At 45.5% G+C, this 13,474-nt stretch overlaps 1 protein-coding gene across 1 annotated transcript in view; it reads right to left on the bottom strand.

The window, feature by feature from the left end:
- Window positions 1-4,388: 4,388 nt before the first annotated feature.
- Window positions 4,389-13,474, bottom strand: part of GDPD1 (glycerophosphodiester phosphodiesterase domain containing 1) — a 61,929-nt gene continuing 52,843 nt past the window's right edge. The window contains exons 9-10 of the mRNA XM_087717086.1: window positions 13,315-13,366; window positions 4,389-5,647 (exon numbers count right to left, since the gene is read on the bottom strand). Of these exons, the coding sequence (XP_087573212.1) occupies window positions 5,525-5,647; window positions 13,315-13,366 (175 nt within the window). The 3' untranslated portion in view covers window positions 4,389-5,524. The remainder of the gene's footprint in view (window positions 5,648-13,314; window positions 13,367-13,474) is intronic.

Genomic DNA, 13,474 nt, shown 5'->3' with positions numbered 1-13,474 from the left:
ACGGTTGTTTAGCCCCAGGCCTGTCGGAACAGCCAGGTTTTAAGGGCTTTGCGAAAGGCCTGGAGGGTGGTGAGGGTGCGAATCTCCACGGGGAGTTCGTTCCAGAGGGTCAGAGCAGCCACAGAGAAGGCTCTCCTCCGGGTAGTCGACAGTCGACACTGGCCGGCGGATGGAATTCGGAGGAGGCCTAATCTATGGGATCTAATCGGTCTGGTGGAGGTAATTGGCAGCAGGCGGTCTCTCAAGTACCCAGGTCCAATACCAGGAAGGGCTTTATAAGTGACGACTAGCGCCTTGAAGCGTATCCGGAGACCAATAGGCAGCCAGTGCAGCTCGCGGAGGATAGGTGTTACGTGGGTGAACCGAGGTGCACCCACGATCGCTCGCGCGGCTGCATTCTGGACAAGCTGAAGTCGCCGAATGCTCTTCAAGGGCTGCCCCATGTCAAAATTTGCACAACTGGACAAAACAAAACAAGGCATTAAAAATGCCTTAACAGAAAAAAACAACAACAACGAAAGGCAAGAACACATATGCATATATTGTGTCCTCCCCAGTTGAATACAGAGAGGTGTATTGCATCAATAAGTTTCCCCTTCTGCAAGAGTCAATTTTTAAAAAAAAGTTTAAATGCCTTACTTAGTTTGGTCTTTGTGGGGTTTTTTTGAAGTTTGTATTTTGATTTTCTGAATTACACACACACACACACACACACAAACATACACACACACACACACACACACACAAACACAAAACCCTGAAGCAAGCCTGACTGAGGACAGGGAGGGAGAAAAATAGTTAGCTGGGGTTTTGTAGTCAAAACAAAAAAGTTTTCCCGTGGGAACCAAGGACATTTCAACAGGTGGCTGGGAGAGGAGGAGCAAAGTAACCAAGCAACCAGCCAGCACCTCTATTGGACCATTGTCCTAGATCCAAAGAGGACATCCTGTAATCTAAGCTAAGGATGAACTGTGCTTTGCCAGTTGCGGCAGAGAACTAAAGCAATATTTTTTTCCTTTCTAAATTGAATTTGTCATTAATCATTTTACCTTCTCCGTGTGAGGGAAAGGTCAATTCCCGTAACGTTAACTCTGTTGCGGCAACTCTTAACGAGACTACGACAAAGTGATGTTCCTCAAATAGTTGGGGGGAGGCCAATCTCTGATCCAAGCCACCGTTTAATCATCTTCTAACGGCATCCCGAGAGATTGCTAGCTTGGAACTCAACTGTGCTTCTTACGAGTAGTCCTCGCTTCCTGTCCGCTCGTACAGCAGCCGAAGTTAAGAGGCAGCACTGAACGAGGGGGACTTACAACGGTCCTCGGTGCTTCATCCCAGCAATAACGTAATTGTGATTTGGGTGCTCGGCAACCAGCTTGCAATTATGACATTGCAAGAATCTCGTGGTCACAATTGCTATTAGTGACCTTCCCTGCCGGCTTCCGATAAAGTGAAAATCATTGGGGAAGCCAGCAGGAAGTCAAAAATGGGATTGTGGGACTGCAAGATTCTCTAGGATTTGCTGAACAATGGCAATTGGGACATCGACGTTCCGATAAAGTGAAATCATTGGGGAAGCTAGCGGGAAGTCAAAAGTGGGGTTGTGGGACTACAAGATTCTACAGGATTTGCTGAACAATGGCAATTGGGACATCGACGTTCCGATTAGTGAAGTCACTGGGGAAGCAAGTGGGAAGTCAAAAATGGGATTGTGGGACTGCTAGATTCTACAGGATTTGCTGAACAAGGGCAAGTGGAACATGAACATTGTGGCTTATGACCATGTCATTTAAGGATGGAGTTCCTGGTCCTGATGATCGCTGGTAAGTGAGGACTACCTGTGGAGAATGTAGAACTCTCTTGGGAAAGCAGGTTTTTATTTTCTCCTTTGAAGATCGCATAAAAGTAGTCCTTGACTTACAACAGTTCATTTAGCGACCGTTGTACAAGGTGAAAACTGTTTTACGACCATTTTTCACACAACTGTTGCAGCATCTCCATGGTCACATGATCAAAATTCAGATGCTTGGCCAACTGATGTATTTATGACATTTGCAGTGTATTTACTTAACAACCTCATGGTTTGCTTAATGACATGATGTGCTCAATAACCATGGTTAACTGGCTTAATGCTTTTTGTAAACCAATCTTAAAATTTAATCAGGTCACGCTTAGTGACCACAACAACTTATAGGTGGTCCTCGACTTATGATGACAATTGAGCCCAAAAATTCTGTTGTAAAGTGAAAATTTGTTAAATGAGTTTTGCCCTGTTTTACGATTTTTCTTGCCACAGTTGTTAAGTAAATCATTGCGGTTATTTAGTAACCTGGTTGTTAAGTGAATCGGGCTTCCCCATTGACTTTGCTCTTCAGAAGGTCACAAAAGGGATCACGTGACCTTGAGACATGTTATAAGTCTGAACCAGTTGCCTCAAACATCTGGATTTCGAGCACAGGATCCTGGGGAATGCTGCGAGAGTTGTAACTGTGAGAAACGGTCGTAAGTCCCTTTTTCCCCTTGCCGTCGCAACCTTGAACAGTCACTAAATGAACTCTGCCTGGCCAAAATTCCAGGCTCAGCTGCGGTCATTAAATTCCAACCTGTACTTTGAAAGCAGAAACCAGAGCAAAAAAAAGATAATCTTTGACACGGGGGAAATGAATGTTTTTGAGCAGGAAGGCAATTAGATTTCAGCGCATCAATGGTGAAAGATTGTTTTCTTTTTAATGCTCTAATCCCAAAACTGCTACATAGGTTGCAGTACAGATTAAAAAGCCAAGCTCAGGAATAGCTACAGAGAAGCAGAATACAAAATCTACATTCCTGTTTCTAAAAAAAAAAAGACATTTTTTTCCCGCCTCTCCCAGGTTTTAAGGGCGTGTTCATCCTGTATTGAGAGGGGGGGGGCTCAGCTTCCCCCAGTCTGCTTACCTTTCCCCCCCCAAAAAAAGTCACCATTTAAAAATAATTTAAAAAAAGCAAACCAAATTCCATTTTCACCAAGATAAGCCTGGTGACCAAAACGCCCTTGTAAACAACAGAGATCAAGTAACCGAAGGATGTTTGCCAAAGAAAGATATTTTTTTTTTCAACACTTGGTGCCAAAGTTTTCCAGGACGGCATTCCTATTTAAGCAAGTGGATCCTGCGGCGACACGAAGGGCAGAGATATTTCTACACCGGCCACGAAGAGGGCTAATTTGAAACGAAACCCAAAATGCCGAAAAAGTTTGAACTGGGATGGATTGCCACCTCGGCAAGAGGTGTTCAACATTAATAGGCAGGCCAAACCTGAACTCTAAATTTGTCAATTAGAATTATATACCGTATTTTTCGGAGTATAAGAGGCACTTTTCACCCTAAAGAGGGTGAAAATTTGGGTGCATCTTATACACTGAATATAGCCCCCCCCCACGCTGCCCTCCATCCTTTGGCCTCTACCTCCCAGCAATTTGCCTCCTTGCAGCAAACAGCAAGTTTCAGTTCCAGCTTCAGCACAGCCTGATTAGCAGAAGCAGCTGATTGTAGGTCGGATCGACCTCCCAACCATCAGCTGTTTCAGGCTGCAGGGATTGCCTATTGCCGCCTCCGCTCGCCCCATTTTCGGCCTCTGCATCCCATTTTTGCCCTCTACACGCCTCCGAATGCCCAATTTTCCGCCCATTCTGATCCCCGCTGCCTGAAATGGGCAGAAAATGGGGCACATGGAGGCCGAAAACGAGGCATGCAGAGGCCAAAAATGGGACGCACGGAGGTAGCAATTGGCTCTCACAATCCCTGCAGCCTGAAACAGCTGATCGTGGACAATCAGCTGTTTGTGCTAATCAGGCTGTACTGAAACTGAAAGTGGCTGTTTGCTGCAAGGAAGCAAATTGCTGAGAGGCAGAGGCAAAAAAATTTTCTTCTGCTAATCAGGCTGTGCTGGAACAGGCTGGTTTTTGTTTGTTGCAAGAAGACAGAGGCAGATTTCTCCCCCCCCCCATTCCCCCCCCCAAAAAAGTTAGATGCATCTTATACTTCGGAGCATCTTATATTCTCAAAAATAGGGTATATTCGGATTTGTCAACAAGGAAGAAAACAAAACAAAAAATAATATATTTTTATCTCTTGCACTAATATCCAGATTTCCCCGTTATTAAACCTCTTGTCCATCCCGGCTCATGGCGGCAGAATTTGACTGACCTATAGAGGTATGGTGCAGTTATTATGGCCTTGTACAATAAATTAGCCAAACGACCCCTTATCCTACAGGTGCAACTATTGACATGTTCGAGATCAGGGTTTCTCAATATTGGCCACTTTTAAGATGGGTGGAAATCCCTCAGTCAACATCCCGGAATTCTGGAAGATGAAGTCCACCGCTTTACAAGTGGAAAAAGTGGATAACCACTCTAGATTTGAGATTAGAACCAGTGCACAGAGGTAGGAAGTCTCTAATGGAAGTCTGTCTGGTTTTTGCAACTTTTAAAAGACTGGTGGACTTCAACTCCCAGAATCCTTCATTCGGCATCCTGAAATTCTGGGAGTTGAAGTCCACCCATCTTCAAGTGGAAAAATGAGGGATAACCACTCTAGATTTGAGATTAGAACCAGTGCACAGTGGTAGGAAGTCTCTAATGGAAGTCTGTCTGGTTTTTGCAACTTTTAAAAGACCGGTGCACTTCAACTCCCAGAATCCTTCAGTCAGCATCCCGAAATTCTGGGAGTTGAAGTCCACCCATCTTCAAGTGGCCAACATTGAGAGACTAACCCTTCTAGAACAAGCACAAAAGATGTAGGAAGTCTCTAACGGAAGGCCGCCCGATCTTTGCAACTTTTAAGGCCGGTGGACTTCAACTTCTAGAATTTCCCAGGCTGGGGAATTCTGGGAATTGAAGTCCACCCATCTTAAAAGTTGCCAAGGTTGGACATCCCTGGTCTAATAACGTATGAGTGCGTGGGAGATCCAGCCCTAACTCGCTAGGCCACAGCTACTAATTCGACAAAGACACAAAAACAATAGTTGTTCTCCACAGGAAGCCACCTCTGATATATCCAAGGAGGACATTACTGGCCACGGGCCTCCTATTTAGAGTGGTTGTCTCAGGTGCTGTCAATCATCCGCTTTCAACTCACGGAGAAGTTCAGGGGAGCCATCGTACGTCTTTCAACACCAAGGGCCTGGCTGGAAAGGCTTCGGTGGACACCCCATGAGGTCAGGTAGTGTCCCCCACCCCAATTTTTCACGCGGCCTGGCCAAGGGACCTAGGTCTCTAGGGTGAGCAGGTGACCATTCAAACCAAGCTATTTACAAAGGAGGAGAGAAAGTCGACCCTGCCATCGAGGGCCGTCGGTGAATACGGCCTGCGTGGGCGTGGCGTGACTTTTAAGAACGCAGTCACCGAATTTGACGGCGGGTGGAGATTGGCTGGGGGGAAAAAAAACCACTCCAAGGGAAGGGTGGATTCTCTCCTTGGCCTCGGTTGGGCTCACTTCCGATCTCTCCTCCGAAGAAGCGTCAGTGGCGGCAGCTCCGCCGGGCTTCACGCCGGGTAGTTGTGGAGGAATTCCTTCAGCTTGGTGGGGTAGTCGGTCATCACGCCGGTGGCCCCCAGGTCGAAGGCTCGCTTGTATTCCTGGTCTTCGTTCAGCACCCAGATGTAGACCTGAAGGAAACAGCTGGACGTCATCTCACCTTCCTCTGAAATCCCCACAAAAATGTTTTTTTTTCGACCTCACTCCCTTCCAGAGGTGGGATTCAGCCGGTTTGGACCGATTCAGCCGAACCGGTAGTGGAAATGGTTCCACCACAAAACCGCGGTAGACTAAAGCGCGCTCGACGAAAGTGCGTACGTGACGTCATCACAGTGCGACAAAAACATCGCGCTGTGAGCGGTAAATTTAAAATTAAAGCGAAAACCTTACCCTAACCCCCCCAAACCTAACCCTAAACCTAACCCTAACCCTTAACCTAACGCTAAACCTAACGCTAACCCTTAACCTAACCCTAACGCTTAACGTAACCCTAAACCTAACCCTAACCCTGAACCTAACCCTAACCCTAACCCTAACCCTAACCCTAACCCTTACCTTTATATGAATCGGCTTGCTTTAATTTTATTTTAATTTTAATTTAATTTATTTTTAATTTTTTTCGTCGCGCTGCTGATGACGTCAGGTAGGCGCTTTAATCGGGCGCGCTTTAGTGGACCGCAGTTTTGACGGGTCACGAGTGGAAATAGCGAGGGGGCCCATCCACCCGCCCCAGCTCTATGCTGTCCTATTAAGGCACATTTTCAAGCCAAAGTGCGTGCGTGGAAGGCTGCGCGCATGCATGGATGGCACGCGCACTCCCATGTGCGAACCGGTAGAGAAAGTAGCTGAATACCACCCCCGCTGCCTTCCCAGAGGAAATTTCACTGCTTGTGGGATCAACTACTTTAGTTCCCATGTGACATGTATGGACTATTTATTGATTTATGTCGAGGTATTGAGGATTTAATAGCTGCCAGCTGATGAAAGGTTGTAAGCTGTAATCAGCAAGACTGATGCAATGAGGCTGATTCATTGCAGCTATGGTATCGCCTCTGATGGGGTCCACACAAGTCATTGACTGCTTTAAGAGGAGTCTATATATAGGTGGTCAATAGAGAGAGGTTTCTCCCTCTCAGCGTGTATTCAGTTCTCTCCTTGTGTCTGTAGCGAATGGTAAGGGAATTTATCAGCTGCATGTATATGTCTGTATAGAGTTGCATATAAACCACTGTTAATTGTCTTAAAGCTCTGTTTGTGCTGTGTTATTGCTCCTGGGTTTATCATATAATACTAGTCCTACTGTCAAAACTCTGACAATTTATTACACAGGCTAGTCCTCAACTTACGACCACAATTGAGCCCAAAACAGGGTGGATAAAAACCCCGATGATTTTTTTAAAATAATATTTTTTTAAAAAAATCAGACTTTTTAAAAATCAAAATTTTAATAAAATGCTTTTGGAGTAAAAACAGCTATTTATGAACTATAGAAATCTATAGTTTTCTATTTAAGACACAATAATACTTTATTTAAGAGCCGAGGTGGCGCAGTGGTTAAATGCAGCACTGCAGGCTACTGCTAGATCAGCAGGTCAGCGGTTCAAATCTCACCGGCTCAGGGTTGACTCAGCCTTCCATCCTTCCGAGGTGGGTAAAATGAGGACCCGGATTGTTGTTGGGGGCGATATGCTGACTCTGTAAACCGCTTAGAGAGGGCTGAAAGCCCTATGAAGCGGTAGATAAGTCTAACTGCTATTGCTAGTTTATTCAGCATGAAATGGAGCTTAGTTATGTAGCATGAGGCTGTAGATTCTGCAATATTTACATTTTTGGTCAACTCATTCTACGAATCCGCGCTCTGCGATCGAAATAGGAAACCTTCATTTTGTTTGCAAATACTAATATTAAAGATTCTAACTGCCAGCATGAATGAGTCCTTACATTAAAGAGCACCTGTCATTTATTTTATTTTATTTTTTTGGGGGGGGGGGGGGGAGAAAGCTTTATTGAGAATTTAAACCACTAAATACAAATACCTTTAAAAATAGTTTTGTATAAGTTGCAATCCTTTTTGACAGTACTAACATAATCATTTACTATTCAAATACCTTTTTATATAGTCCTAGTTATTTGGTATTTGGTATTTATTCGATTTGTAAGCCGCCCTATTCCCCGAAGGGACTCAGGGCGGCTGAACAAAAACCAGGGGAAGGGGAACAAATACAGAAAGTAAGACAAACAGGACAGTGATACAACAATTTAAAAAACACAGCAAGCACAGCAAATTCGAGTAGGGGGGGGGGGACTCAACTCCAGGCTTGCTGGGACAGCCAGGTCTTAATGGCTGTCCGGAAGGCCTGGAGGGTGGCGAGGGTCCGAATCTCCACGGGGAGCTCGTTCCAAAGGGTCGGAGCAGCCACAGAGAAGGCCCTCCTCCGGGTGGTCGACAGCCGGAATTGGCCGGCAGATGGAATTCGGAGGAGGCCTAATCTGTGGGATCTAATGGGTCTTTGGGAGGTAATTGGCAGGAGGCGGTCTCTCAAGTACCCAGGTCCAATACCATGTAGGGCTTTATAAGTGATAACTAGCACCTTGAAGCGTATCCAGAGACCAATAGGCAGCCAGTGCAGTTCGCAGAGGATAGATGTAACGTGGGTGTACTGTGGCGCACCCACAATCGCTCGCGCGGCTGCATTCCGGACAAACTGAAGTCTCCGAACACTCTTCAAGGGCTGCCCCATGTAGAGCACGTGAATTTATGTGAGATAAACTCACATGGAATTTAAGGGACAAGGAAGACTCAGAATATTATAGAATTTGAGATAACTGGTACCAATGGATAAATAATAAAAACATGAACATAGATGTATCGTGACCCGTCAAAACCGCGGTCCACTAAAGCGCGCCCGATTAAAGCGCGTACCTGACGTCATCAGCAGCGTGACAAATATGACCGCGGAGAAAAAAGGACGCTTTAAAAAGCGCTTTTAAAGCAAGCCAATTCACATAAAGGTAAGGGTTAGGGTTAGGTTTAGGGTTAGGTTAAGGGTTAGGGTTAGGTTTAGGGTTACGTTAAGCGTTAGGGTTAGGTTTAGGGTTAGGTTAAGGGTTAGCATTAGGTTTAGCGTTAGGTTAAGGGTTAGGTATAGGGTTAGGTTTAGGATTAGGTTAAGGGTTAGGCTTAGGGTTAGGTTTAGGGTTAGGTTTGGGGGGGTTAGGTTTAGATTTACGCTTTAATTTTAAGTTTACCGCTCACAGCGTGCTGTTTTCGTCGCGCTGTGATGACGTCACGTACGCGCTTTCGGCGAGCGCGCTTTAGTCTACCGCGGTTTTGTGGTGGAACCAGATGTATAGATATAATTAGAAACACCTGTCATTTCAGATATTTAAGATATTGGATATCCATTTGTATGAAGTGGTGTAGGGTTTCCTGCCTAAGCAGGGGGTTGGACTAGAAGACCTCCAAGGTCCCTTCCAACTCTGTTATTCTATTCTATTCTAGATCCATCATAGCAGGGCCTGTTAGTAGGCATCCACTCACCTGCTGCTGGCCACGCCCCTTACCTTGTTGTGTCCCTGCCGCATCACCAGCCGCCCCATTAAAAGAAATGGGACAGCTGCTGAGTCGACAGCGGGTCACAGGAGGAATCGCGGTGGGACAGATATGGCAGTTGCTCTTTTTTTTAAAATTGTGATTTAAACCGAGTGGGTTTAAATCAGGCCTTTTTACTAGTGACTTAAACCGTGATTTAAATCGACTCGGCTTAAATCAAGTCCCCCCCGGCCCAAAATGTCTGTTGTTAAGTGAGGGGTTCCTTAGGTGAGATTTTGGCCCCATTTTACAACCTTCCTCGCCACCGTTGTTAAGCGAGTCGCGTAAGTTGGTAGCTCGGTTGTTAAGTGAATTGGGCTTCGCCGTTGACGTTGCTGGTTGGAAGGTCGCACGAGGGGCTCACACAGCAGCGCTCGTAAGTGCGAACCGGTTACCGAGCGGCTGAATTTTGATCACGTGACCGTGGGGGGTCGTTGCAAAGGTCGCTAAGTGTGAAAAACGGTCATAAGTTTTTTTCAGTGCCGTTGTAACTTTGAACGGTCACTGAATGAACGGTTGTAAGTCGAGGACTACCTGTACTTGATACAGGCAGTCCTCGACTTACAACCTTTTAGTTAGTGACCATCCAAAGTCCCAACAGCCCTGAAAATAGTGACTTACGACTGTTTTTCAGACTCATGACCATTGAGGCAACCCTTCGGCCATGGGATCAGAATTCAAGGACGACCAGGGGTGACATGATAGCAGTCTTTCAATATCTCAGGGGCTGCCCCAAAGAAGAGGGAGTCAAACTATTCTCCAAAGCACCTGAAGGCAGGACAAGAAGCGATGGGTGGAAACTCATCAAGGAGAGAAGCAACCTAGAACTGAGAAGGAATTTCCTAACACTGAGGACAATTCATCAGTGGAACAGCTTGCCACTAGAAGTTATAGGTATTCCATTACTGGGGGTTTTCAAGGAGAGATTAGACAACCATTTGCCTGAAATGATATAGGGTTTTGCTGCCCAGGCTTGGGATTGGATTAGATAGAAGACCTCCAGGAGTCCCTTCCAACTCTGTTATTCTATCCAGTTAAGACAATTGGCTCATATTTATGATGGGTGGAGTGTCCCAGGGTCCTTCCTGTCTATCTTTATCTTGGTTATCACCTTTCTTCCTTCCTTCTTCCCTCCCTCGCTTTCTCTCTCATTTCTTCTTCCCTCCCTCCCCATCTCTTTCTTTCCTTCTTTCTTTATTCCTTCCTTCCTGTCTATCTTTATCTTAGTTATCATCTTCCTTCCTTTTTTCTCCTTCTTTCCCTCCCTGTCTTTCTCTTTTCTTCTTCCCCCTCCCTCCCCTTTTTCTTCCTTCCTGTCTATCTATCTTTATCTTAGCTATCATCTTTCCTTCTTTCTTTCTCCTTCCTTCCTTCCTCTCTTTCTCTTTTCTTTTTCCCTCCCCCTCTTTCTTTTCTTCTTTCTTTATTCCTTCCTTCCTTCCTGTCTATCTATCTTTATCTTAGTTATCATCTTCCTTTCTTTCTCATTCTTTCCTGCCCTCTCTCTTTTCTTCTTCTCCTTCCTTCCTTCCTTTCTTTTTCTTCCTTCCTTCCTTCCTGTCTATCTATCTATCTTTATCTTAGCTATCATCTTTCTTCCTTCCTTCCCTCTTTCTCTCTTTTCTCCTTCCCCCTCCCTCCCCTCTTTCTTTCTTTCTTCCTTCCTGTCTATCTATCTTTACCTTAGCTATCATCTTTCCTTATTTCTCCTTCCTTCCTTCCTTCCTTCCTTCCTTCCTTCCTTCCTTCCTTCCTTCCTTCCTTCCTTCCTTCCTTCCTTCCTCTCTTTCTCTCTCTCCCTCTCTCATGTGCCCTTCCTTCCTTCCTTCCTTCTTTCTTTCCTTCCTTCCTCCTCCCTGGAATTAAGGGGAAATTTCTTAACAGGGAAAAGAATTAATTAGTGGAACAATTTGCCTCCAGGAGTTGTGAGTGCTTCATCACTGGAGGTTTTTAAGAAGAGATTGGACAAATGGCGTAGGGTTTTCCTGTCTGAGCACAGGGTTGGACTAGAAGACCTCTAAGGTCCCGTCCAACTCTGTTATTCTATCCAGTTAAGGCAATTGGCTCGTATTTATGACGGTCGCAGTGTCCCAGGGTCATGTGACCGCCTTCTGTGACCTCCTGACGATCAACGTCAATGGGGGAAGCCAGATTCTCTTAACTGACTGAACAATTGCAGTGGTTTGTTTCACAACTGTGGCAAGAAAGGTGGTAAAATGGGACAAAGCTCACTTAGGAAGTGTCTTGATTAACCACAGAACTTTTGGGTTCCTTTACGGTCGTAAGTCGAGGACTCCCTGTAATCTCTTCAAATGCAGATTGCAAGGTTCCCCCCTCCTTCTTTTTCCTTACTTAAAGAGAGGTCTTTAATTCCCTTGAAAGGCATTTCTGACATTTTGGGAAGAGAATCGAAGGTTTTCTGTCCACCAGAAAGAGGCGACGAACCCCATAAATAAAACCATAAATAAAACTGGCTTTCAAGCGACCTTTGGTAACTCAGTGGGTGGGGGGGGATTAGTTTCAGGGAGGGGAGATTGCCCATCCTTCCTAGGCCTCAAAGGGGCTTCCGTTTGCTATGGCCTCAGCGGAGTCAACAAAATAGCACAACTTCGGCCTCAGTTGTTTGAAGAAGAAGAACAAGATAGACTTTGGGGTCAAGCAAACAGAGGGAGGGAACCAGAACTGGGGGGGTTTAAGCAGAAAGGAAAGAGTTTTAGGCTGGGCATGAGGAAGAAGGTCCTGATTTTAAAAAGCCCTCAGCCGGCGGAACAGCCCACCACATGAAATACTCTGTTCTCCATCAATGGAAGTCTTTAAAAACAGAGATTGGTGATCAAAAAGCTTCCTCATTTTGTTAAGTTGTCTAGAACAACAATAAAGCAGTCTTTAAAAAAAATAAGCCTAATAATTTGAACCTTCTACAGGCATTTATAGTTACTGACTTGCCTCCATGCAGCAAACAGCAAACAGCCAGTTTCTGATTCAGCACAGCCCGGTTAGCTGAATACTTAGTTCTCCATCGCTGCAAGTCTTTAAAACAAGACATTGGATCTCCCTTCGTAACCTCTCGATGAGAGAGGATCTGTACAGGTCGCCCTTGACTTACGACCACAGCAGAGCCCGGAATTTACGCTGCTAAGTGAGAATATATGGAATATATATGAGCTTCGTCCCAGTTTTACGGCCTTTTCTTGACACATTTGTGAAGTGAATCACTGCAGTTGTTAAATTACGTCACCCGGCTGTTAAGTGAGCCCGGCTTCCCTACTGACTTTGCATGTCAGAAGGTCGCAAAAGGGGACCACGTGCCCCCCCCCCCGGGGACACGGCAAGGGTCGTAAATACGAGTCACTTGCCAACAGTCTGAATTTCGAGCAGGTGGGCGCGGGGATGCTGCAACGGTCGTACGTATGGAAAATGCTAAGGAGTCACTTTTTTCCCCGTTGTAACTTTGAACAGTCGCTAAACGAACTGTTGTAAGTCGAGGGCGACCTGTAAGTCGCCCCCTTGCAACTTTCTGACACAGAAAGTCAAGGGGGGATCCAGATTCACTAAACAACTTCAGTCATTCGCTTAACAACAGAGGCATGAAGAGTTGTGAAATGGGGAAGAACCCACGTAGCAAATGTTTCACTCGGGCTCAATTGTGGTCGTAAGTCGAGGACTATCTCTGTGGTCCTGTCTAGAACGACCTGTATTTATCCCAAGTCAAGTCTAGAGTCTAGAGTTGAGATATTTAGAGATATTTTGTAAACAAATAAATGTCAGGCCTGCAGCCATCTTTTCTTTTGGATCTTTGGCCTGCCACACTTTCTATTCTTCTACTATGCGTTTTCTATTGTGGGAAAATGGGAGCTGGGGATTGTATGGAGTTAGATGATAGGTAGCCATAACAACATTCTTTCTAGAAAGCCAAGGTCATCCTTTGTCTCTGTACCTCTGCATCTGACGAGAACTGGATGGGTGGAAGCTGCCAGCATGGCGGTGGGAGATTGGACCATGGGATGGGCTTGTGGGTGTGGGGGGCAAGATCTTGAACTTTCAACTGGGTGGGGGAAACTGGAAAGCTTTCAGATGTGGGTTTTCCCAGAAGTGCCAACATGGCTCTTTTCATAAATCGGAACTTTGAGGAATCCTTTGCCTCGGACTCTGATTTACTTTTGGATGCTATTTGGAACCCTGACAATAAAAAAAATAATTCTATACCTGAATTCCTCGAGCCGTGAGGTGATCAAATAAGGCTTTCCTCATTAATAATCTGCAAAAATGGCAAGGAGATGATTGTCAATCCACGTTCAACCGCCAGCTGTCCTTTCCCTCCAAAATACAGATTAAAAAAAAAACTGCGACCGAACGTTTCCCTTTA

Source organism: Thamnophis sirtalis, unplaced genomic scaffold (genome assembly GCF_051295495.1).
Source record: "Thamnophis sirtalis isolate CommonGarterSnake01/CBP01778 unplaced genomic scaffold, rThaSir2_p1.2 scaffold_6, whole genome shotgun sequence".
Taxonomy (NCBI): Eukaryota; Metazoa; Chordata; class Lepidosauria; order Squamata; family Natricidae; genus Thamnophis; species Thamnophis sirtalis.
This window is presented reverse-complemented; position numbering and strand designations above follow the sequence as displayed.